Consider the following 23211-nt stretch of genomic DNA (forward strand, 5'->3'; position numbering starts at 1 on the left):
TTTGGTTAAAAATTCTCAATAGTAGTGTATTAAAACAAACACCCTTTTACCTTGTCAAAATCAGCTCTGCAAAATATCAGCTCATTTTATCGCATGGGCTCTTTAAATGCAAATGAGCTATGCTCGCCCCGCCCCTCTCTGATGAGGGATTATGAGCTGTAATGTTTACTTTAGCTGCGGTTAGCTGCATTTAACCACGTTTATCGCGAAACTTGACAACAAGCACATTATTAAGAAAGGCCATTTGCAAAGATGCATTAAAAACCCCTTATACTCACTTCTGCTGTGGGTGAAGCTGCAACACGAATGATTCACACGAACATAGACGCACATGTAGATCGGGATCGACACTCTCCTTTTAAAAACGAAAGTAACGTCCTCTGCCTCTTGAGCGGCTCAGATGTTGGGAGTAAATGACGACTGCTATGTTCATTATAACATCCAACAACAAAACACCTCAATCACTCAATTAGAGTCTTCCTCTGCACCTGAGTCGACACAATGGCAATCGTATTCAGCCTATTTCAGCTCGGTGAGGGCGGGTCTAAGGTAAGACGCTCATGTCAATCAACTGTGTTTCGTCACGACAACAAGAAGCTGAGAATGTCCTGATTTTAAGAAGGGGATATTACTTTTTAAAGAATAAAAAAATACTGGGTGGATTCTCATCATTGTAGGGTGGTTGTGTACACAAACACACATTAATGTTCAAACAACATGGAAAAGTTAGTTTTGCATCCGATGACCCCTTTAAGTTTTTATTAAAACGGACATTAATTAAATTAAAATTTATAAACACTCTGTGTTGCGATTCTGTTCTTTGGTATCGTTTTGCTCCAAACCGGTAGGTGTCGCTATTGTGAATACGTTCATTCCAGTACACAGTCAAAACACAGCAGTGGTAAATGAAGTGCTTCTCTGTTGCTGTACTGAACTTCGCTGTAGTGTTAGCGTTTTTGTCTCGCTTTTGCAATCATGTCTGAAGAACGTCTCGCTAAAATCCCAGAGGTTGATTTAGATCCTAACGGCGTCTTCAAATACGTCCTCATACGGGTGCACAGCAAAAACGACGAATCATATGTTGATATTGTGAGAGGATACGCGTGGGCCGAGTATCATGGTAAGGGATCCACTCAAGTGTTTGAATGAATGACAGGTGTTAGGAGAGAGTGGGCATATTATATTAGGTTGTGAATGTCAGTAAATACTTTTTAGGAAGTTTTTAAGCTGTAGTTGAATTGCAGCTGTCAAATATTGGTTTTGGCTCGTAGTCTTTAAAGACGAAGTTTATTGTCCTTGTTGAGTTATATGCATTGACAAGTATTTTTCAAAGTGACTCACAAGACAGTCCACCTGCAGAAATTAATGTTTTCCATGAACTGATTCAAAAGACTCGCGTCTTTGGGAGATGTAGAATGTTTAGTCTATTGAATTGTGATTGGACTTTTATTACCCACGACAACTATTTCTCTATTTTGCACATTACTATTCGTTTTTCCTTTCTCTCTTGTCTCTTTCTCTGTTAGGGTTTCAACTTTCCTAGCTGCCATTTTACTTTTTTAATAACAAAAATGCAATGGGCCATTCTATGGAATTGGTCCTAAGTCACAATTGGAAACGTCTTGGAAAAAAGGTCTTATTCCAAAAAAAAGTGTATGTATGCAATTGTACTTGTATAATATCGAAAGTATACATTTCTAGTAATTCTGCATTTAATTGTGATGATTTGGACTCACGTTTAACAAAAACCCACCAATTCATTATTTCAACAAATTACAATATGGTGGCTATTTAACTCAAAACACCTGCAAAGGTTTCCTGAGCCATTGGTTCACTAGGCTACACAATCATGGGGAAGACTGCTGATCAGAGACACTCTTCACAGAGTGGGTAAGCCACAAACATTCATTGCCAAAGAAGCTGGCTGTTAACAGACTGCTGTATCCAAGCATGTTTACAGAAAGTTGAAAACATGAACCAACCGAGAGAACCAAAATCGATTGGAAAATCGATTCAAGTATTTCGGTGAACTTCACAAGGAATAGACTAAGGCTGTGGTCAAGGCATCAAGAGCCACCACACACAGACGGGTCAAGGACTTTGGCTACAGTTGTCATATTCCTCTTGTTAAGCCACTCCTGAACCACAGACAACGTCAGAGGTGTCTTACCTGGGATAAGGAGAAGAAGAAATGGGCTGTTGCCCAGTGGTCCAAAGTCCTCTTTTCACATGAGAGCAAGTTTTGTATTTCATTTGGAAATCAATGTCCTAGAGTCTGGAGGAATAGCTCAAGTTGCTTGAAGTCCAGTTTTAAGTTTCCACTGTCTGTGATGGTTTGGGGCGCAATGTCATCTGCTGGTGTTGGTCCACTGTGTTTTTTAAAAACCAAAGTCAATGCACCCGGTTACCAAGAAATGTTTTAAAGATGCTGATTTCATTTTCCAGCAGGATTTGGCACCTGTCCACACTGCCAAATGCACCAAAATTTGGTTAAATGACCATGGTGTTGGGTGTGCTTGACTGGCCAGCAAACTCACCAGACCTGAATCCTACAGAGACTCTATGAGGTATTGTCAAGAAGAAAATTCGAAAAAAATGCAGATGAGCTGAAGGCCACTGTTAAAGTAACCTGGGCTTCCATACCACCTCATTGCCACACCGAATTGAGGCTGAAATTAAAGCAAAAGGAGCCCCTACCAAGTATTGAGTACATATACATTAAATGAACATACTTTCCAGAAGGCCAACAATTAACTAAAAAAAAGTTTTATTGGTCTCATTACGTACTCTAATTTGTTGAGATAGTGAATTGGTGGGTTTTTGTTAAATGTTAGCCAAATCATCACAATTAAAAGAACCAAATTATGTATTTAATACAATTTATTTAATACATGTATTTATTTAATTCAGAGTTTCGCAATTTGAGTTGAATTACTGAAATTAACTTTTCCACAACATTCTAATTCATTTGATGCACCTGTAAATATTTCCTGATCATGAATGTAAGGGTGTAGTTAAAATCAATCTCAGCCAGTGGACTAAAATATACACTGTTTCGGTAGTGACATGAAAATGCAGGACACCTTATTTTTTACATAAAGTTTCATAATTTACAAAGAAAATCTTTTTTATTGTGTACTTGTGTGTACTAAGAATAAAAAGGATACTTCTAAAAACAATGAAAAAATACAAAAATTATTTCAATAGCATTTTCATAAGTTGGAATTTAGGTGTTAGGGTTTGGGGCAGCTCCCTCCCAATTGCAAGTACACACTAAAGGCTGTTTTTATATATTAAGCCTACTGATATTTTAAATATTATTGTGGGTTTCAATAAACAATAGAATGATCTTAGTAAACATCTAAGATTTGAATACCTAAATGCTTTTGTGTTTTGGTGGTGCGACACCAGGTTGGACCGATTCTGTAGAATAGCCCATGGCCCCTGCAGAAAATGACTTGATTCCGTTTAAATACAAAGTACCATATCTTTCTAGATATGTATCACAGTTTTTAGGAACACATCAGATAGGAGAACAAACATTTCTTTGTGTTCTTTGTAGCTACAAAACCTTAATAACATTGTATCTCCTCAAGCTGATATCTATGACCGTGTGTCCGAAGAACTGGAGAGAAGTGGAGAATTGGATTGCGAGTGTCTCGGAGGTGGAAGAATCAAACACGACAGTGCCGCAAAAAAGATCCACGTCTACGGTTATTCCATGGTGCGTATGATGTTCCAGTAATAAACAATACATTTTTCTTTGAATCAGATGATTCATTAATCAGTTCCTCTTCTTTATTTTTCAGGGATTTGGAAGAGCAAGGCATTCAGTTTCCACAGAGAAGATAAAAACCCACTACCCAGACTATGAGGTGACCTGGGCAGATGAAGGGTATTGAATAGGTTACATGGAATAAATGACAGCTGCGTATAAGGACGCTATTTGAAACCTACCTGTCTTAACGATTGATGGATGGATGGATTAGACATTTACTCCAGAACTATAGGAGAGGTCATCCTCTTTGTTGTTTGATTGGTTTTTAACTTAAGAGAAGGGAAAGTACTTACGTTTATGGCCATTGGCCATTAAATGGCAAATATAGGAAATGATGAAATAAAGCTCAGAACAGTTTAGTGGGAAAGGTCAAGTACTTCATCCAAACCATAAAAGTTATATAGTGCAACACTGACATCCTGAAACGATAATAAAGTCCAGAGAAGAGCTCTTAGAAATTTCCAGAACCACTTTTTTGTCCTTCATTTAAGTTTGGATACACTGTTATATTACAATAAAGGAAATATCTTGTTGAAGCAATTAATACACAGAGATGTAAATCACTGATTTGGCGTAGCTTTTTTGAAGAAGTCTCTTATGCTCATTAAGGCTGCATTTGCTTGATCAAAAATACAGAAAAAAACTGTTATATTGTGAAATAATATTATAGTTTAAAATAATGGTTTTCTATTTGAATATATTTTAAAATAAAATTTATTCCTGTGAGCAAAGTAAAATTTCCATAAGCCATTAATTCATTCTTCAGTGTCACATGATTCTTCAGAAATTATTTTAATGTTGATATATTACTTTTATTATCAGTGTTGGAAACAGTCAACATTTGTTTTGGAACATGTAATTCTTTTTTCAGAATTCTTTGATGAGTAAAAAGTTAAAAATATAAAAAAATAAATATTTTCTAACAATATAAGTTAACAGTTTTCTAACAATTTATCAATTTAACACAACCTTGGTGAATAAAAGTTTTTTTTTTTAAGAAAAATTAAAAATGTACTGACCATAAACTTTTAAATTGTAGTTTATAGCGTTAGAAAATATTTCTATTTTAAATTAATGCTGTTTTACTTTTTATTTATTAAAGAATCCAACAAAATATTAAGAAGCACATCTGTTTTCAACATTGATAATAATTCAGCATATTAGAATGATTTCTGAAGAATCATGTGACAATGCTGAAAATTCATCTTTGAATTATAGGAATAAAATACATTTTAAAATATATTAACAAAGAAAACTAATATTAAAATAAAAATAATATTTCCCAATATTAGTGTTTTTTTTCTGGATTTTTGATCAAATAAATGCTACCTTAATGAGCATAAAAACAATAAAAATCTTAATGTTTCTAAACTTTTGAACAGCAGTGTGTATATAGTGATATAATGATTTCAAAAGCACCAAGCTATAAATCTGGACCCTCAGACCTGATCCGGAGGTTGTAAACCTTGCCTGATAAACTTGACGATCCACTTCACAATCATTTGTCACATTATTATTGGAAGATGCCTTTAGGGTGCGCAGTGGCTTTCTTGACTAGAAATATTACGACATAATGACATCTGAAGCATTTTGAATTTACATTTAAAATAACTGCATCAAGGCATGTTTTGTCAGTTCAGTTTAATCACCTGATGATTAAAAATCAAAATCTTCTATCAGTTGCAAATTAACAGACATGGATTGCACATCAGCATTTAATAAATGAATTTACTTTTGCCTCTAGTACTGCATCTACTGCCTTTTTATTGTGTAATTTTCAATTTCTTGTTTCCTTGCTTATCTGTCAAGGTTTACTGGTAAGCCGAACCCTAGAAATGGTTTACAATTTGCTGCTATTAGTAAGACCAGAATGTGCTGTTCATTTTGGCTACATGGTTTGCATTGTCAAGCGAAGTATCTGGTGTTGAAGCCAAGATAAACTGAGCTGTATGTGCTGCATATTTTTAAAAGGCTGAGCAGCTTTATAGGACGGATCTGGCACACGTCTGGAGGTTAAAATATAAAGTCCAGGTATTATCTCTGTGGAATCAGGAAGGAGGGACGCAGGTGAAGTTAATAACTTCAGATGTGGCAGGACGCTGCTTTTGCTCACTGTACGCTGAAGAAGAGCTGTTGTTCTTTCTTCTGGTGGCAAAAGTAAAGACTGGATTCATGGCTACCTGCCACTGGATTCTCCTTGCGTGTCTCATGCTGAGTATCTGTCACAGGGGTGAGATCCGGTGTTTTTATTCTTTTATTCGTTTTTAATGTTTTCAGGTCAGTTATTTAAAGTATTGAAGGTCACTTTGGGACATATGTGTACTATTAGTGCTTTAAATTGTATATTTTGATGGCTGATATTTCTAATGATATTATTGATATTTTAATGAATAAGCTCCAATAGGTTAAGTTAATGTTAAGCTTGTATTACTGTAAATGCAATCCGTTTTCTGCTAAACCCATCAGAACTACAGAACCATCTGCTTTATGCTTAGTAATACAATCTATGACATTTTACCTCATTGATTTTTTTGCATTGTTTAAGAATTATCGTCCTTGTATATGGGAATACAGTCTCATATCTGACATTTGTGTCTCAGAGACCTTTGACTGTGTACTGTGTGATTACTAAAAAGAAAGACCTTTGTGACAGCTTGAACAGGAAGATTTGGAAATCCATGTGTTTTTAATGTCTTGAAGCCTAAACTCAGACTAAATTGGACTTTTAATCACTTACAGCATAATTTAGTTGTTTCAAGAGTAGAAAATAAGCATATTAGAATGATTTCTGAAGGATCATGTGACACTGAAAACTGTAGTAATGATACTGAAAATTCAGCTTTGCCATCACTTGAATAAATTACATTTTAAAATATATTAAAAGATAAATGTTATTCTAAATGTTCATGTTGAATGTAGATCAAATAAATGCAACCAAGATATTTCTTTTAAAACATAAAACGCGTTCCAGGAGGGTAAAATAAAAAATTTTGGCGGGGTTCTCCAGGTACAATTCACTTTCCAGGGGATAAGTATCACATTATTGGGGTCGCTTAAATTCCGCAGACATGGAAAAACAACCCATGGCAACTGTGTTAAAGTAGCCCAATTCTGCGGGAAAACCCCAGACTTGGCAACACTGCATGAAAGCATGAAATAAACATGAATGAATATCTTAAGGTACATCGGCGAGCAAAGAGAATACCGACAGACAAGAGCAGGCTACTTTTGGTTTGAATCAAAGTTGGGTTTTTTTTAAGAAATTCAAACAATAAATACAGTTTTGTGGCTCTTTAATGTGTCAGGTCACTGTAGCACCTCATTTCAAGTGTCTAGTGAAAGCAGGGTTGCCAGGTTTTCACAACAAAAACCCACCCAATTGTTACTCAAAGCTAAATATATTATTAATAAGTTAATCTACTCTACTGGTTTTGTTTGTCGGACAAAATAGCGATTTAGTCAGTTACACAGATGCGCAGCCATATTGGAGATACTCAGATGTAAACAACAGCATGGATTATGGATTAATGAAGTTAATGTACTACTGAATATGATGTTCTGCTAATTTATGCTGTCTAAACCACGGGGAAAAAACGTGTGGAAGGTGCTAATCATAGAGAAGCTTAGTAAGCAGGAAAAATCGCAATGTTTTGTCAAACTAAAGTGGCACTTAATAGGTGGTAAAGATACATAGAAGCAGTATTAATTAAGATATTAGCCTAATATTTACCTACCTGACCGGAAATGATAAGAACAAACACGAATGTTGTCAAGATTCTTACCCTGGAAATCCTGGTTTAGCTTGGCCAACCATAAACACACTTTTTTGCACTCTTCTCCTTGATTTGTTATAACTTTTGGCAGTCTGTACTACTCCAAATGTTTTTCCCGGTCTGACAGATTAGTACAGCTCAAAACATGACAATAGTTGGCCATTTTCAGCAGCGTTTTTTAGCAAAATATGTGAATTTCGTTCGGTTCAGTGGCATTGTTTATGTTCAGTGCCGCCAATATGGCCAATTAATGACACGTCGTGAAAACACTGTATTGCTAAAAGCTTTCACAAAGTCTCTGTAATCGTACAGTAATAGCAGTGTGATGTTGTGGTTGTGGATTTTATACACACAACTGTGAAAGTCCAATCATGTATCTTCATCATTACTCATCTTCGCTAGCTGTGGCTCTGGAGCGAAATGACTGCAGCAGTTCCCCAGAAGTCAGATGTGATTTTGTTTGTGACTGCCAAGACTGTAGTGATGAACAAGACTGTGGTAAGACACTGAATGTCTATATATTCCTTTATTTCTGGTATCTGGTTACTGTATTTATGTGTCCTTTTTCCTGTTCTGGTTTATCGGTTGAATTCCAGGTTATCAGGGACCGGACTTTGTGTGTGATTTTGAGCATGAGGGAAAGTGTGGATGGAAGTCAGATGAAGGTGACTACGTGTGGGAGAGACGGCAGAGAGGGAAGACGCTTCCTGACAGCGGGCCGTCCTCCGACTACACCACTGGCACTTCCATAGGTACATCAAAATTCAGCTTACCCTTCCTGCAGAAGCACTTTAAAAAAAAACCTTTTCAAATGCAATTATAGATTTACTCAATAAATACAAGCTTTCCATTGATGTATGGTTTGTTAGGATATAGGACAATATTTGGCTGAGATAAAACTATTTGAAAATCTGAAATCTGGGGTACAAAAAAATCGAAATATTGAGAAAATCGCCTCAAAAGTTGTTCAAATGAAGTTTTTAGCAGAAATTAGGTTTTGATATATTTATGGCATGAACTGTATCAAATATTTTCATGGAACATGATCTTTACTTAATATCCTAATGAATTTTGGCATAAAAGAAAAATGGATAATTTTGACCCAAAGACCCATACAATGTATTTTTGGCTATTGCTACAAATATACCCGTGCTTCTTAAGACTGGTTTTGTTGTCCAGGGTCAAAAATATTGAAAATGCTATTCACAATTGGCTAATACGTCAACTAATGTTAACAAACTGAAGCGTTATTAAGGTTTCTCTTCATGTGATGCTTCTGTGTTCCTCAGGCTGGTTCATGGCAGTGACGGCTGTGACTTCAGATACTCCCAGAACTGCTGTGCTTGTGTCCCCTACAATAAGACATTCATCTCCAACTTGTCGCCTTCGGCTCAGATACTTCATCTGGGACTCAGGTGCACACACATACTAACACATTCAAAACTGCATTGAAAATTGACCAGTTTACCTAAAAAGCAGAATTAAAGGTGTTTCTTTAACACTTAGGAATTCACTGTACATGTGTTTCAGGTCACACAGGGCTGGGTGATGGTCCACTGTGGGGATCGCTGTGGCAAATTGATGGTGAGGAAGCTGTAGTGTGGAGGCCGGACAGCACCAGCGTCCGCGGCTGGAGGGAGGCCACCATTTACCTGGGCCGTATTTCGGGACCTTTCCATATCCATCTTCATTCAAGACGCAGTGAAGGGAAGCAGGGAGATGTGTCTATTGATCAGATGGAATTCCTAGATTGTGCCTTGCCAGGTAAATGGTAAAAATAATTCTAGAGGAAAACTAGAGGCTTCATTCAGTTTATTGTATTTATTTATGTTATTAGTTTGTGTGTGGGAGGGAGACACCAGTGGCAGTCCAGTTTCCTTTTTTTTATTTTTTATTTTTTTTTATTTTTCGCCAGGGCACTGGTGACAGTCCACTTTTATTTAATATTACTCATTAATTAATTTATTTTATTTTTATTTTTGTGGGGGCATGGTGACAGTCCATTTTATTTTATTTTTAATTTAATACAATTTTTTTATTATTATTATTGTTGTTATTGTTGTTTTATTTTTAAATTTTATTTTAAAAAAACCCTTTATTTTATTCAATTATTTATTTGTTTTATTTACAGTGACAGTCCATTTTATTTAATTTAATTTTTTAATTTAATTTTTTTATTATTTTAATTTTTTTATTTTATTTAATGTTTAATTTTATTTAATTTTATTAATTAATTAATTTAATTAATTTGTTTTAACTTTTTATTTTTTTTATGTCGGGGCACTGTGGCAGTCCATTTTTTTTTTTTTTTTTTTTTTTTTTATTGTTGGGGGAGACTGGAACGATCCATTATTTTATGTTGATATATTTTATTTTATTTCTTAATTTTTTGTTTTTATCCAGTTTCCTTTTTTGGTAACAGTTCAATTTTATTTTTTATTATTTTATTTCATTCATTCATTCATTCCATTCATTTTTTTTTTCTAAGTGGTCCATTATTTTATTTTAATTTATTCTATTTAAATTTATTTAGTTTGCCAGGGCACTAGTGACAGTCCGTTTTATTATTTTATTTTATTTTCGGGACACCGGTGGCAATCCTGGCTGCCTTCTTTTTTTTTTTTTTCTTCTTTTTAACAAAGCTCAGTTGTGCAACTTAATTATCAAAAATACAAATACATTTTTTAAAGCTTGCATTTGGGATGTTTGGATTTTCTCTTTCAGTTCCCCCTGAAAGTGGAACATGCAGCCCTGGTTTTGTGGCATGTAAGCGAGAGGGATGTGTGGAGGAATATAAGGTGTGTGACGGCACAGATGACTGTGGTGATGGAACTGATGAAGAGAACTGTGGTGAGAGTCTAGCAAAATAAATCATTTCATCTTCAGTGCATTTGATTCCTGTGTTATATCAATGGTCCGGAGTCAGAATCACTGATGATTTATGTTGATGTGTATTTAGTATATACACAGCAGAACATAAGCTGTGACTTTGAAGATGGCCTTTGTGGATGGGACCTAAGATCAATATCACCCCTGAAATGGACAAGGACCACTCAGATGAATATATCACTTTCTGAGCCTCTAAAAGGACCTGGTAGAGACCACACAATTAATACAGTGGCAGGTTTGTGGCCAGTCTTTATTAATTTATTATTATTTATTTTATTTAGTTAGTTTTTATTTCTACTTGATCTTTTTTATCTTATTTTTATATTTTTATTGATTATATATCTGTTTTATCTGTTATATGTAATTATCACTTTTATTCAGCAAGGTTGCATTAAATTGATTGTAATTATTGCATTTATATGATTTATAATTTTAAAAAGCATTTCCATTTCAAATGACTGCTGTTCTTTTTAACTTTGTTTTTTAAAGAATCCTAAAAAAAGTGTCATATTCCACAATTTTATTTTACTTAGCCAATTGTGAAGTAATGGAAATTTATTCAAATGTGTATTTCATTAATTTTTCCCCCACTTATATTAGTTTTTTATTTCTATTTCTGTTATCATTTTGTTTTTTGTTAAAGATAACACTGACATATCTCAAAATAAGTGTCAATGAATTATTGCTCTTCAGGACATTTCTTGTATGTAACCAAACCTGATGACATGATGAGTGATTGGACATCATTTCAAAGCCCTCCCCTTGCACCAACCAATGCCACACATCCTTGTCGGGTACGTACAGTACAGACCAAAAGTTTGGACACACCTTCTCATTCAAATGAATGAGTTTTTATACAAAAACTGCTTTTTTATAAAAAATTCACTTTATAAAAGACCCACATTTCTAACTTTAATTCATGGGGATAACATGGATAATTTCACATGGTTTGGTGTAAGATTTTTGCCCATCTTTTGGAAAATCCAGTTTTAAAAGTAAAAAAAACAACAACTACAACTAACTTTTACCAGTAGGTGGCTGCAGAGCTCCACTATTTGCTATTTGACCACCTGAAAGATGTTTTTTCATAATTTTTTTTCAGTTGAATTCATATCTACAGTACAGACCAAAAGTTTGGACACACCTGAATGAGAAGGTGTGTCCAAACTTTTGGTCTGTACTGTATATGGTACCAAATTCATATTTTAGGGAGCAGTGAAATTACGTTAATGCACTTGTTTTGTCAAAAATCAATTGTCTCAATGTCTGCAGTGGTTATGGCTTTTGTACACTCATTGTTCATAATTACAGATGGTAATGTACACACATCAGTTTGGCCGAGTGTCAGGCGGACTCTCTGTGTTGGTGGCTGAGAGGCAGATCTATCCTGTATGGGAACGTGGAGGTGCTCTCGGGGACTTGTGGGTAAAGGCTGAAGTGGAGTTTGTCATCAACAGCACGTTTCAGGTACATGAACTCAATGCACAAGGTTGTTGCTGTTTATTACACTCCTGTCATAAAGAGCTTTCTAATTTATTGAACTTGCCCCAATCAGATTCTGTTTGTTGCCGCCATTCGAGACCAAGCTTATGGAGGGATCGCTATCGATGATATTGTGTTGTCCCTCGAGTGTCGCTTATCTGATGGTACTCTCTAGTTTTATGCCTGATTGTACACCACAACTCTATGCTTGCATGCATATTGTCTGTAATTTTATAAAATGATTCAATAGTCTCTCTCTCTTGTATTTCCCTGCATTTAGAAGCAATGCCAGTTCCAGAATTTCCAAAGCCTCCCCCTCACCCTTGCACAGACGACGATCTGAAAATCTGTGACTTTAAGAAGGATTGTCCTGCTGGAGAAGATGAGGCTCAGTGTGGTGAGCTCCACCTGTATTAATATATGTGTCAGTGTATTTGCAAGATTTTTTTGTTTTAAGTGTACATTTACACACACACACATAGTAATTTACTAATTAATTGTCTGTTTTGTTTTACCTTAAAGACTTTGTTACAGTGACATTATTTTTACATTATTTTCAGCCCGTTGTGAAAATTCTTTTATATTTTCACATTATTATTTTTAGCTAAATTTGTGAAATTAGGCCAATTTTCCACTAATTTTACCTCATTTATGTTTTTAGAAGATGACTTTTAATCTTTTTAGATTATTTACATTTTATTTTGCTTTTTTTTTTAATTTTCAGATATTTATTTGCATTCAACTTGTAAAATTTCGCATGTTTCCCTCTAATTCAACTTCCTTCAAGTTCAGGATTCATGTTTTATCTTTCCAGATTATTTTCATTTTATTTTGCACTTTTTTTTTTACATTTTCACATTATTGTTTACAGCCTAATTTATGAAATTAAGCATGTTTTCCTCTAATTCAGCCTCATTTTTTAGATTCATGTTTTATATTTCCAGGTTATTTTCTACCTATATTGTACTTCTTTTTTTTTTTACATTTTCTCATTATCAATTGGACTTGTACTATTTTGTGTTTAATTTAAAATCTTTTGCATTGTGAAATTATTTTCACAATATTATATTAAGCCTTTTTTGTGAAATTAAGCACGCTTCCCTCTAATTTAGCCTCATTTTAGATTCATATTTCATCTTTCCAAATTATTTTCAGCCTATTTTGTACTATTTATTTTAACATTTTGTCATTATCAATTGCAGCCTAATTTGTAAAATTAAGCACATTTCCCTCTAATTCAGCCTCATTCATGTTTTATATAAATCCTTCATCTTTCCAGATTATTTTCAGCCTATTTTGTATTATTTTTTATATTAATTTAATTTTTTTTTTTTTTTTTTTACATTTTCACATTATTTGCATCTTAATTTGTGAAATTAAGCAAAATTCCCTCTAATTCAACCTCATTCATTTTTAGATTCATATTTCATCTTTCCAGATTATTTTCAGCCTATATTGTATTATTTTTTATATTAATTTAATATAATTTTTTTACATTATTAATTGCAGCCTTATTTGTGAAATTAAGCAGATTTCCCTCAAATTCAGCCTCACTCATGTTTTAGATTCATGTTTCATCTTTCATCTTTGTAGATTTTTTTTTGCCTATTGTGTACTATTTTTTTTAATTTTCTCATTATTATTTGCAGCCTAATTTATGAAATTAAGCATTTCCCTCTAATTCAGCCTCATCAATTTTTTAGATTCATGTTTTATCTTTCCAGGTTATTTTCAGCCTATTTTGTATTATTTTGTTTCATTTATAATCTTTTGCATTGTGAAATTATTTTCACATTATTATTTTCAGCCCTTTTTTGTGAAATTAAGCACACTTCCCTCTAATTCAGCCTCATTTTTGATTCATATTTCATCTTTCCAGATTATTTTCAGCCTATTTTGTACTATTTTTTACATTTTATCTTTATCAATTGCAGCCTAAATTGATTATTTTCAGCCTATTTTGCAGTTTTTTGTTTCATTTAAAATATTTTGCATATTGAAATTTTCACATTTTTATTTTTAGCCTAATTTGTGAAATTAAGCACACTTCCCTCTAATTTAGCCTCACTCATGTTTTAGATTCATATTTCATCTTTCCAGATTTTTTTAGTCTATTTTGTACTATTTTTTTTTTTTCAAATGATTATTTTTAGCCAAATTTGTCTAATTAAGCACATTTCCCTCTAATTTAGCCTCACATCTATGTTTTAGATTGATGTCTAATCTTTTTAGATTGTTTCAGATTCTCATTGTCAGAGATCATTCTCACTAAATTATCTGATCATCATCATCATGCAGTATAGTAAATACTAATACAATGCCCAATGGTACATTTTCTCTTTATTTACCATTCTTCTATTTATTTTATGATATAAAATAATCATATTTACACAATGTTATGTACATAGGGGACTTCTCATTTGAGATGGGAAGCTCTGGCTGGACAGATGCCAGTATAGGAAGCCAAGCCTGGGAGCTAAAACTGGAGTATAATGATGACACCATGAAAGGTGAAAAGAATCATTTTTCATTATTATGGAAGTAAAAAATGTTTTTATGAGGTAATTTAATTTACTTTCATTTGTGTGTGTGTGCCTATAGAGGAGTTCCTGACTGTGGTAGGCGCTCCTGGGCAGCAGCTAAGTGAAGCCCAAACTCGTACACCTCTCTTGGGTCTGTCGGGTCCAGCATGCACCCTTCAGTTCTCCTACAGTCTCAGCGGCAGTAACCCACACATAGGTACAACGTTGGCTGTAATACACCTGTCTCACCTCTGTTAGTCAGCATGATGTTAGACTGTAGATTGTCTTGCTCTCTCTGCAGGTGATCTGGCAGTGTATGTTGTGGACAGTGTGTTGGGGACTCATCCTGTGCTGTGGGAGTTTTCTGGAAGAACCAATGAGACGGCAGGAAATTGGGTAAAAGAGGAAGTCTATGTTGGAGCTAGAGATCATCGCTTTCAGGTACCTGTCATTTGTTCGTTCCACCTGTCTGTCTGTCTGTCTGTCTTTCTGTCTCTTTTGTTGTTTCCACATGTCTCTCTGTCTGTCTATCTATCATTCGTTCTTCATTCATTTCATCTATTTTTATCTATTCATTTATCTATTTGTCTTTTGTCATTCTCAGTTAGAGTTCAGGGCTAGTGCTAAAGAGCTCTCCCCTAGCTCCCAGATTGCAGTGAAGGATGTGCACTTTGTTGACTGTTCTGCTCTGTTTGTGCCCTCTGGTGGTGAGTGGAAACAAATAATTATTCATTTTCTTACTTAGTTTTGCTCTCTCTTTGCATCAACATCTATGTTTCCCGTCTAACAGATATATCATGTAATTTTGAGGTAAATTTGTGCGGATGGTACCAGGACAAAACAGATAATTATGACTGGAAGCTGCATACTGGAATGGACCACACTGTTCATGATGGTCAGGAACCTTTTGATGTTGACTAAATTATTATTTGATTTTTATGTTTAAAAAGCATCAGCATTATCATACAAGAATCTTTCTTCTTTCATCTCTCATCTCTCTCTTTTTCAGGTAGGAGTTTAGTGGTGGATATGTGGGACACTTCACTGCGAGGTCTTTCTGGACGTCTCCTGTCACTCAGACAGGATATTAGCTCAGAGCACTGTCTGTCCTTCTTCTACAAACTCTATGGGCCAAACACAGGTGGATCTGAACACCTTATTTTCACCACGTTGGAGAATGAGCCTATTTCCAAAAAATGTGGAGTGTTCCTTTAAGCTGATATGCAGAAAAACTGATTCAAACTACACTTCATTATAATCTGTTTCATCTTCTGTTTCCCAGGCGCTCTCAGTGTAAAGATGCTATATCCTGATGGCTCAGAAGAGCTATTGTGGACGCGCAGCGGCGCCCATGGTAACGTTTGGCATGAGGGCCATTGCTCTGTGCCTCCTCAGCTCTCCGCTTTCCAGGTGCACACAAAAGTTGTTTACACAGTATAATTGTAAGCAAAAGCTGTAGGAAAACACATAAAGACTTGAAAATGGCTTACAAGATCATTAGTGAATGAACTGACTACATTAAGCGTCTTATGACTGTAAGAGGGGATGTTTAACATTGTTATTATTATGTTAATTGGACAATTGCTTCAATCTTTTTAATCTTGTTTAATTTTTTTAATCCATTTCTCTTCATCTCATATATGCAGCTGGTGTTTGAGGCCACTCGTTCTGGTTTTGATGGACAGTTGGCTTTAGATGATGTGGCGTTTGTGACAGGAGCATGTTCGTTGCCCACTATGTGCTCATTTGAGAGTCAGACTTGTGGCTACACCAGTTCTGGAAGAGCCAGGTGGGTACACCAGAGCTGGGAATCAGCTAAAACTGGACCCAACACAGACCACAGCCTGGAGACAGAAGATGGTGAGGGGAATTTGAAAATTAAAGCAACACTTTTGCATATAGTGTTTTTGCGTCTCATTCACTAACCGCTGGATTAGTTCAAATGAATGACCTACAGCACGTTGTGACCAGGTTTCTACATGCTGGCCCACAGCAGTTTCGATGTCCTTCCCCAGGGCAGTGTGACTACCTTGACTTCCCCTGTGCGTAGAGGTTTGTCTCACACCGAGTGTGTACACTTCTGGTACCATACAGGAGGAAACAAACCAGGTAAGACAATATTATCCAATAAATGCGTGTATATCTATTCATTCGCAAGTGAAAACAGTATATGTATCTCTACACAGGCAAGCTGAATGTCTATGTGAAGCCAACTCATGGAAACAGGATACAGTTATTCTCCAGTAGCATCAGGCAGGGACATGTCTGGCGTCATGGCCAAGGGAATGTCAACTGGCAAGGGGATTGGCAGGTAAGTAATCTGATGCCTTGGCTTGTTAAGTAATGTAATGAAATAAAACCCTGTTTATTTAGTTTATTGTGCTAAATAAATGCTCTTTTATGTATTTTTTGGGATTTAGCTGGAGTTTGAGGTGAAGGGTGAAGGAGACCCATCCAGTTTTATCGCCATTGATGACATTGCCTACTCGACTCACAGTTGCCCCACAGCAGGTTTGTTTTAACAGTTCATCCAAGGTGTTCATGTCTTTTATTTTTCATCAGTCAAAAAGAAATTAGGGTTTTTGAGGAAAACGTTCCAGGATTTTTCTTCATAAAGTGGACTTCAATGGGAGCCAATGGGTTAAAGGTCCAAATTGCAATTTCAATGCAGCTTCAAAGGGCTCTACACGATCCCAGCCAAGGAATAATGATCTTATCTAGCAAAACTATCTGTTATTTTCCAAGAAAAATACAGATTTATATACTTGTATACATAAATGCTTATCTTGCACTAGCTGGGACAGTAGTACTGTCCCAGCTAGTATTAAGAAAGTGAATGTGCAAATAAAGTCAAAAAGCCATTACAAAAAAGGTAAAACAACAATGTTGGAGGAGAAAATGAGATGAAGAGTACACAGACAAAGAACTAACCACATTTGACTTTTCCGATGTGGTTATGTATGCGCATCGCAGAGCTAGTGCAAGATGAGCATTTCTGGTTAAAAAGTATATAAATGTTGTTGTTGTTTTTTTAATAATATGACCGATTGTTTAGCTAGATAAGACTCTTATTTATCGGCTGGGATCGTGTAAATCCCTTTGAAGCTGCATTGAAACTGCAATTTGTACCTTCAGCCCATTGACTCCCATTGAAGTCCACTATCTGGAGATAAATCCTGGAATGTTTCTCGCAAAAACATAATTTCTTTGCGACTGAAGAAAGAAAGACATGAACATCTCGGATGACATAAGGGTAAATAAATTAATTCTGAAAGTGAACAACTTCTTTCCCTTCCTCTTTACCTGTCAGATATACACCACCTTTCATTATGCAATTATTATCCATATTTATATTGGATAAAATTAAGTCCCATCCTTCTTTTTGTTTATCATTGAATATTGGAATTATTTCAAGGTTTCATGCTGACTTTGAAGTTATATTAATTTAATTCATTATTCTTTAATATTAATATTCTAAATTGTTTTATAACATTCTAATTTTTAATTTTATATATATATATATATATATATATATATATATATATATATATATATATATATAGTACAGACCAAAAGTCAGTGTGTTCAAACTTTTGGTCTGTACTGTATATTTTTCTGTTTATTAAAGTTTTTACTCTACATTTGTGCAGTTTTCAGTGGGTTAGTGATATTTTTTAAATGTATATAAATTAATAAATAAATATTTTTTAACTGGGTTTTTATAACAAAAAAAACTGCTTTTTTATGTAAAATTCACTTTATAAAAGACCCACATTTCTAACTTTAATTCATGGGGATAACATGGATAAGATTTTTGCCCATCTTTTGGAAAATCCAGTTTTTAAAGTAAAAGAAAAACAACTACAAATAACTTTTACCAGTAGGTGTCTGCAGAGCTCCACTATTTGCTATTTGACCACCTGAAAGATGTTTTCACAAGTTTTTTTTCAGTTGAATTCATATCTACAGTACAGACCAAAAGTTTGGACACACCTGAATGAGGTGTGTCCAAACTTTTGGTCTGTACTGTGTGTGTGTGTGTGTGTGTGTGTGTGTGTGTGTGTGTGTGTGTGTGTGTGTGTGTGTATGTATATATATATATATATATATATATATGTATGTATATATATATATATATATATATGTATGTATATATATGTATATGTAATAATTGCTATTTGCACTGCTGTGTACATTTCAGATAGTGCCTGTGATTTCGAGAAAGGTATGTGTGGTTGGTCCAACACTCAGAACCCATCTGTAGACTGGTTAGACTGGGACCTTAGCAGTGTGCAAGCTGAGATGTTCTACAGCACACCACCATATGACCACACACTATACACAGATGAAGGTGATCTATGCTCATAAGAACATTTTTTTGTCATCAGCTCCTATATTTGGAGGAACTAGGTGTAATTTATTGTCCTTTATGACTCTAGGACACTTCTTGGTCCTTCCTAACTCCCAGCGTGATACTTCTAACCAGAATGCCTGGCTGCTGAGCCCTCACCTGCCACCTACCAAAGGAACCTGTCTGAGCCTTTGGGTTTATCAGCCAACCATATGTATGTATATATGTATCTATGGCATCAAACAATCAGTTTTAGCTGTTTATTACTTCAGTTATCTAGTATGTCATTGAACAAGTTTGTTCAAAAGTTCAATTGTTCAATTAGTGAAAAAAAATTACTACCACTGTTTAGCAAGGATGCATTGAAATGGGCAAAAGTGACATTTATGCAATTTTAATGATACAAAAGCTTTCAAATAAATTATGTCCTTTTGAATTTTATATTCATATATTCAATATTAAGCAGCACAACAGTTTTTATTGTTGATAATAATAAATGTTTTTTAGCACCAAATCGGCATATTAGAATTAAGTAATGGCTGCTGAAAATGTAGCTTTGCTATCACAAGAATAAATTACATTTTAAAACATATTCAAATAGAAAACAGTCATTTTAAATAGTAATAATATTTCACAATAATACTGTCTTATTGTATTTTGGATCAAACAAATTCAGCCTTGGTGAGCATAAGTTGATAAATTCCAATCAACCCAAACTTTTGAACAGCAAAAGTCTCACTAGTGATTATACAATTTATTTAATCCTTACTTATTTTTTCCGTAAAACTAGCATCCAGATATTACACATCCTGTAAAATGCACATGTTAGTCACTTTGGATAAAAAAAGTAAGTCATAGAGATTTTATTAATGATCATTTTTCTGCCTTTCTTGGTGAAGATGACACTAAACTCACAGTGTGGAGGCTGTTTGAAGGGACCAGATATGAATTGCTGACACTGCATGAGGGAGGAGGAGACTGGAAACGCTTCAGTGTCAATATCACCTCAGAAACAGAGTACCAGGTGACCAAAACCAACTGTATTATATGTGACCCTGGACCACAAAACCAGTCTTAAGTCGCTGGGGTATATTTGTAGCAATAGCCAAAAATACACTGTATGGGTCAAAATTATTGATTTTTCTTTTATGTCAAAAATCATTAGGAAATTAAGTAAAGATCATGTTACATTAAGATTTTTTGTAAAATTCCTACTGTAAACCTATCAAAATGTAATTTTTGATTAGTAATATGCATTAAGAACTTAATTTGGACAACTTTAAAGGTGATTTTCTCAGTATTTAGATTTTTTTGCACCCTTAGATTCCAGATTTTCAAATAGATGTATTTCGGCCAAATATTGTCCTATCCTAACAAACTATACATCAATAGAAAGCTTATTTATTGAGCTTTATATATTTCAGTTTTGTAAAATTTAACCTTATGACTGGTTTTGTGGTCCAGGGTCACATATTAACTGTATTCATATAGGTTTTTGAGTGTGAGTTATAAATATAATTTGTGTATTATAATACTGATTGTGTGTGTTTGTGCTAGATTGTACTAGAAGGATTTAAAGGAGAGAAAGATGTTCTGGCCTTGGATGACATACGGTACACAGTTGGGGTGAACTGTGTAGGCCAGAAGACAGACCAAAGTAAGAATTTTTCATAAAGCAAGACTTAGTTTACTTTAGTGTAATTTAGATTATGTAATCTTGTTATCATTTTAAGTGAAAATCTTTTTATATACTTTCTTTTTGTGTTTTTAGCCTCGTCATCTGACAACACAGGAACCGTTGTGGCTATCGTAGTCGTCATTGTGCTCATAGTGCTTCTCGCTGCCTTGCTGGTGTTCTACCTGAAGACTAAACATAGGACCAATGCTTTAATACAGGAATCAAACGGATCTCGTGTAAACTGCACTGGCTTTAGCAATGACATGTATGAATCTGGAAATGCTGTAAGTTATCTGGCTATATATGGCCTTGTTTAGTTTTGAAAGGATTCTGACATTTATGTCCCTTGTGAGGACACAGAAGGATGCATTTTAAATTTGCTTTTCACTATATGTGTTTTAGACCAAGGTTACTGTATATCTTTCAAAGTCATGTTTAAAGTCTTCAGAAGCCATATAGATACTGTTATGGAAAAGAACAACCAGTATAGTCTTCAGAATTTCATGTTTTGTGTTCCACAGATAAAAGTAAGTCATGGGTTTACTTTAATCTCTAAAAATCTAAACTGCTGTTTTGTAAAATATCCTTTTGTGTGTTTGCTTGCTAACAGGAACGTGCAGAGGAGGTGAATGAAAATACAGGACCGTAGGTTATTGTGGTGACTGTGCCACCAACTGGCAGCCTTTCAGCAAAATGGTCGACATCACAGCAGGAGAACTGCTTGTGTCGCTACAGCAGGACTAGCCCGGTCATAACACATGCAGAATGCCTGATGCTAACCAAAAGATATAGAGTATTTTTACTATGAGTGAAATAAGTGGGGTCAAATAACTTGTTATACTCAACTGATGATACAGGCTGTTGTATATGGCATCACAAGATATAAATTCTTCTTTAAACAAGTAGCCCAATACAAAACAATGTGATTTATGATATAGAACACAACAGCAAAATACAGAAAAAGCAAACAATCATGTCCATGATTTTGTGGTTTAAGTGGTTTGGGTTCACTGTGTTCATCTGAGAAAGTTCTAACTAGTGGATGATCTTTCAACTTAAAGGGAACTTGTATGGCTTAATATAACGTAAATGAAGTCTCTTACTAAAACATGGTAGAAAAAAGATGTACGTTTTTTAAAAATCAACATCATTTTATACATATTTTGGACTATGGAGGCCGCCATTATTTCAGTGATGTAAAATGGCTGCACTCAGTGAGGTACTAGTGCTAACTATTGCAATTTTTTTATCACAACACAACTCTGAATAAGCAAAAATACTGATACCATGCTACATTGTGCGACTTTGGTAAAAGTTTTCAGTCAAAGGGCAACAAGAGAAGCAATGTGAGTTTTCACTGCTTTCCTAGTGATAAGAAGAGGAGAAAAGAATGTGCCTGTGGATGAATAAAACTTACTAAAGGCCAGCGTCCTTGTTCTTTCCACTTTAGCCCTGATGCCTTTGAGGTTTTTAGTTGACCACAGCTACTGAAAGAGCTTACAAATGGCAGTGACAAGAAACACTAGATGACTTCAGGGCAGGACGTAAACATGCCAACGCTTGTCATGATGCCACAGCCACTGAAGAAATTTCTCACCGCGGATTTAACTTGATATCCGGGGGGTGTTTAAATCAATGGTATGGCATTTGGTTTAAGCCTTATCTTATATCCTTTGCCATCTGTAAGCTCTTTCAATTGCTGTGGTCATGTATCAGTATTTTATTTTCTGAGTTGTGCATTCTGAGTTGCGTTGTGGTAAAAATAGCAAAAGGCAGCGACAGTCGCTCATCTAATGCAACCATAATATACAATTGAATAAAATGTTCCCCATAGTTCAAAATATGTATAAAACGATGCGGATTTTATAAATAACACAGATGTTTCATGGGTTTCAGTAAGAGCCATTCAAGTTTTAATACCTGAGTTTCCCTTCAATGGAAAGAAACAGAGGTTCCAAAACAATGCACTACATTTTTAAAGGGAAAAATGCATAGTTTTTGTTTTGAGAGAGTTAATGAACCATTTGAGGTGGTAAGTGTATCATGCTATATTACCATTCTGCAAATCAAAATTTAACATTAAATTGAGAATTTGTTTAAATAATGTGTCATTTGCAATTAATAGGAATATTATGCAACTTAAACAGTCTTTCAAAGTGTAAATCAACAAATTGTACATGTCCATACGAGTATGACTGTTTTAAAACGTTTTACAGTTCATTTATCTAAGGTGTTTATTTGATTATTGTCGTCTTGTTACTGGATTTTTGTAGATATGTCAAGTAAAACTTCCTGTCAGCTTGTTAAAGTCGTTTATACATATATTTATAGTTCACTTCCAGAACAAAAATGTACATATAATGTACTCACCCCCTTGTCATCCAAGATGTTCATGTCTGTCTTTCTTCAGTTGTAAAGAAATTATGTTTGTTGAAGAAAACATTTCAGGAATTATCTCCATATAGTGGACTTCTATGTTGCCCATGAGTTTGAATTTCCAAATGCAGTTTAAATGCAGCTTCAAAGGGCTCTAAAGGATCCTAGCCAAGGAATAAGAAAAGAGTAAAACAGCAATGTAGGACCATTTTGAAGTTGAAAATGAGATGGGAGTTTTTCATACCCTAACTGTCTTGAACTGGAGTACACAGAGTTGACACAGAGCTAAGACGAGGTTAAAAAGTATATAATATATAAAGTATATGTACATTTTTAAGAAAATTATTGATCATTTTGCTAGA

At 34.7% G+C, this 23211-nt stretch overlaps 2 protein-coding genes across 2 annotated transcripts; both read left to right on the plus strand.

Annotated features, from left to right (window-relative positions):
- Positions 1–906: 906 nt before the first annotated feature.
- Positions 907–5521, plus strand: phpt1 (phosphohistidine phosphatase 1). The gene is made up of 3 exons (XM_073824406.1): positions 907–1120; positions 3597–3724; positions 3810–5521. The coding sequence occupies exons 1-3, from the start codon at positions 976–978 to the stop codon at positions 3900–3902; spliced, it is 366 nt and encodes a 121-aa protein (XP_073680507.1). The 5' UTR covers positions 907–975; the 3' UTR covers positions 3903–5521.
- Positions 5522–5706: 185 nt separating this feature from the next.
- Positions 5707–21728, plus strand: mamdc4 (MAM domain containing 4). Its single transcript, XM_073824405.1, has 28 exons — positions 5707–6008; positions 7954–8049; positions 8148–8303; positions 8841–8966; positions 9082–9315; positions 10276–10401; positions 10511–10675; positions 11134–11234; positions 11752–11907; positions 11996–12086; positions 12203–12319; positions 14331–14432; positions 14524–14661; positions 14746–14885; positions 15049–15151; positions 15235–15339; positions 15454–15585; positions 15727–15854; positions 16091–16304; positions 16416–16553; positions 16631–16755; positions 16865–16955; positions 18646–18795; positions 18884–19009; positions 19695–19819; positions 20353–20452; positions 20567–20757; positions 21084–21728. Exons 1-28 carry the CDS (start codon positions 5951–5953, stop codon positions 21120–21122), a joined length of 3573 nt encoding a protein of 1190 aa, XP_073680506.1. The 5' UTR covers positions 5707–5950; the 3' UTR covers positions 21123–21728.
- The last annotated feature ends 1483 nt before the right edge of the window (positions 21729–23211 follow it).

The sequence above is a fragment of the Garra rufa genome, chromosome 19 (genome assembly GCF_049309525.1).
Source record: "Garra rufa chromosome 19, GarRuf1.0, whole genome shotgun sequence".
Taxonomy (NCBI): Eukaryota; Metazoa; Chordata; class Actinopteri; order Cypriniformes; family Cyprinidae; genus Garra; species Garra rufa.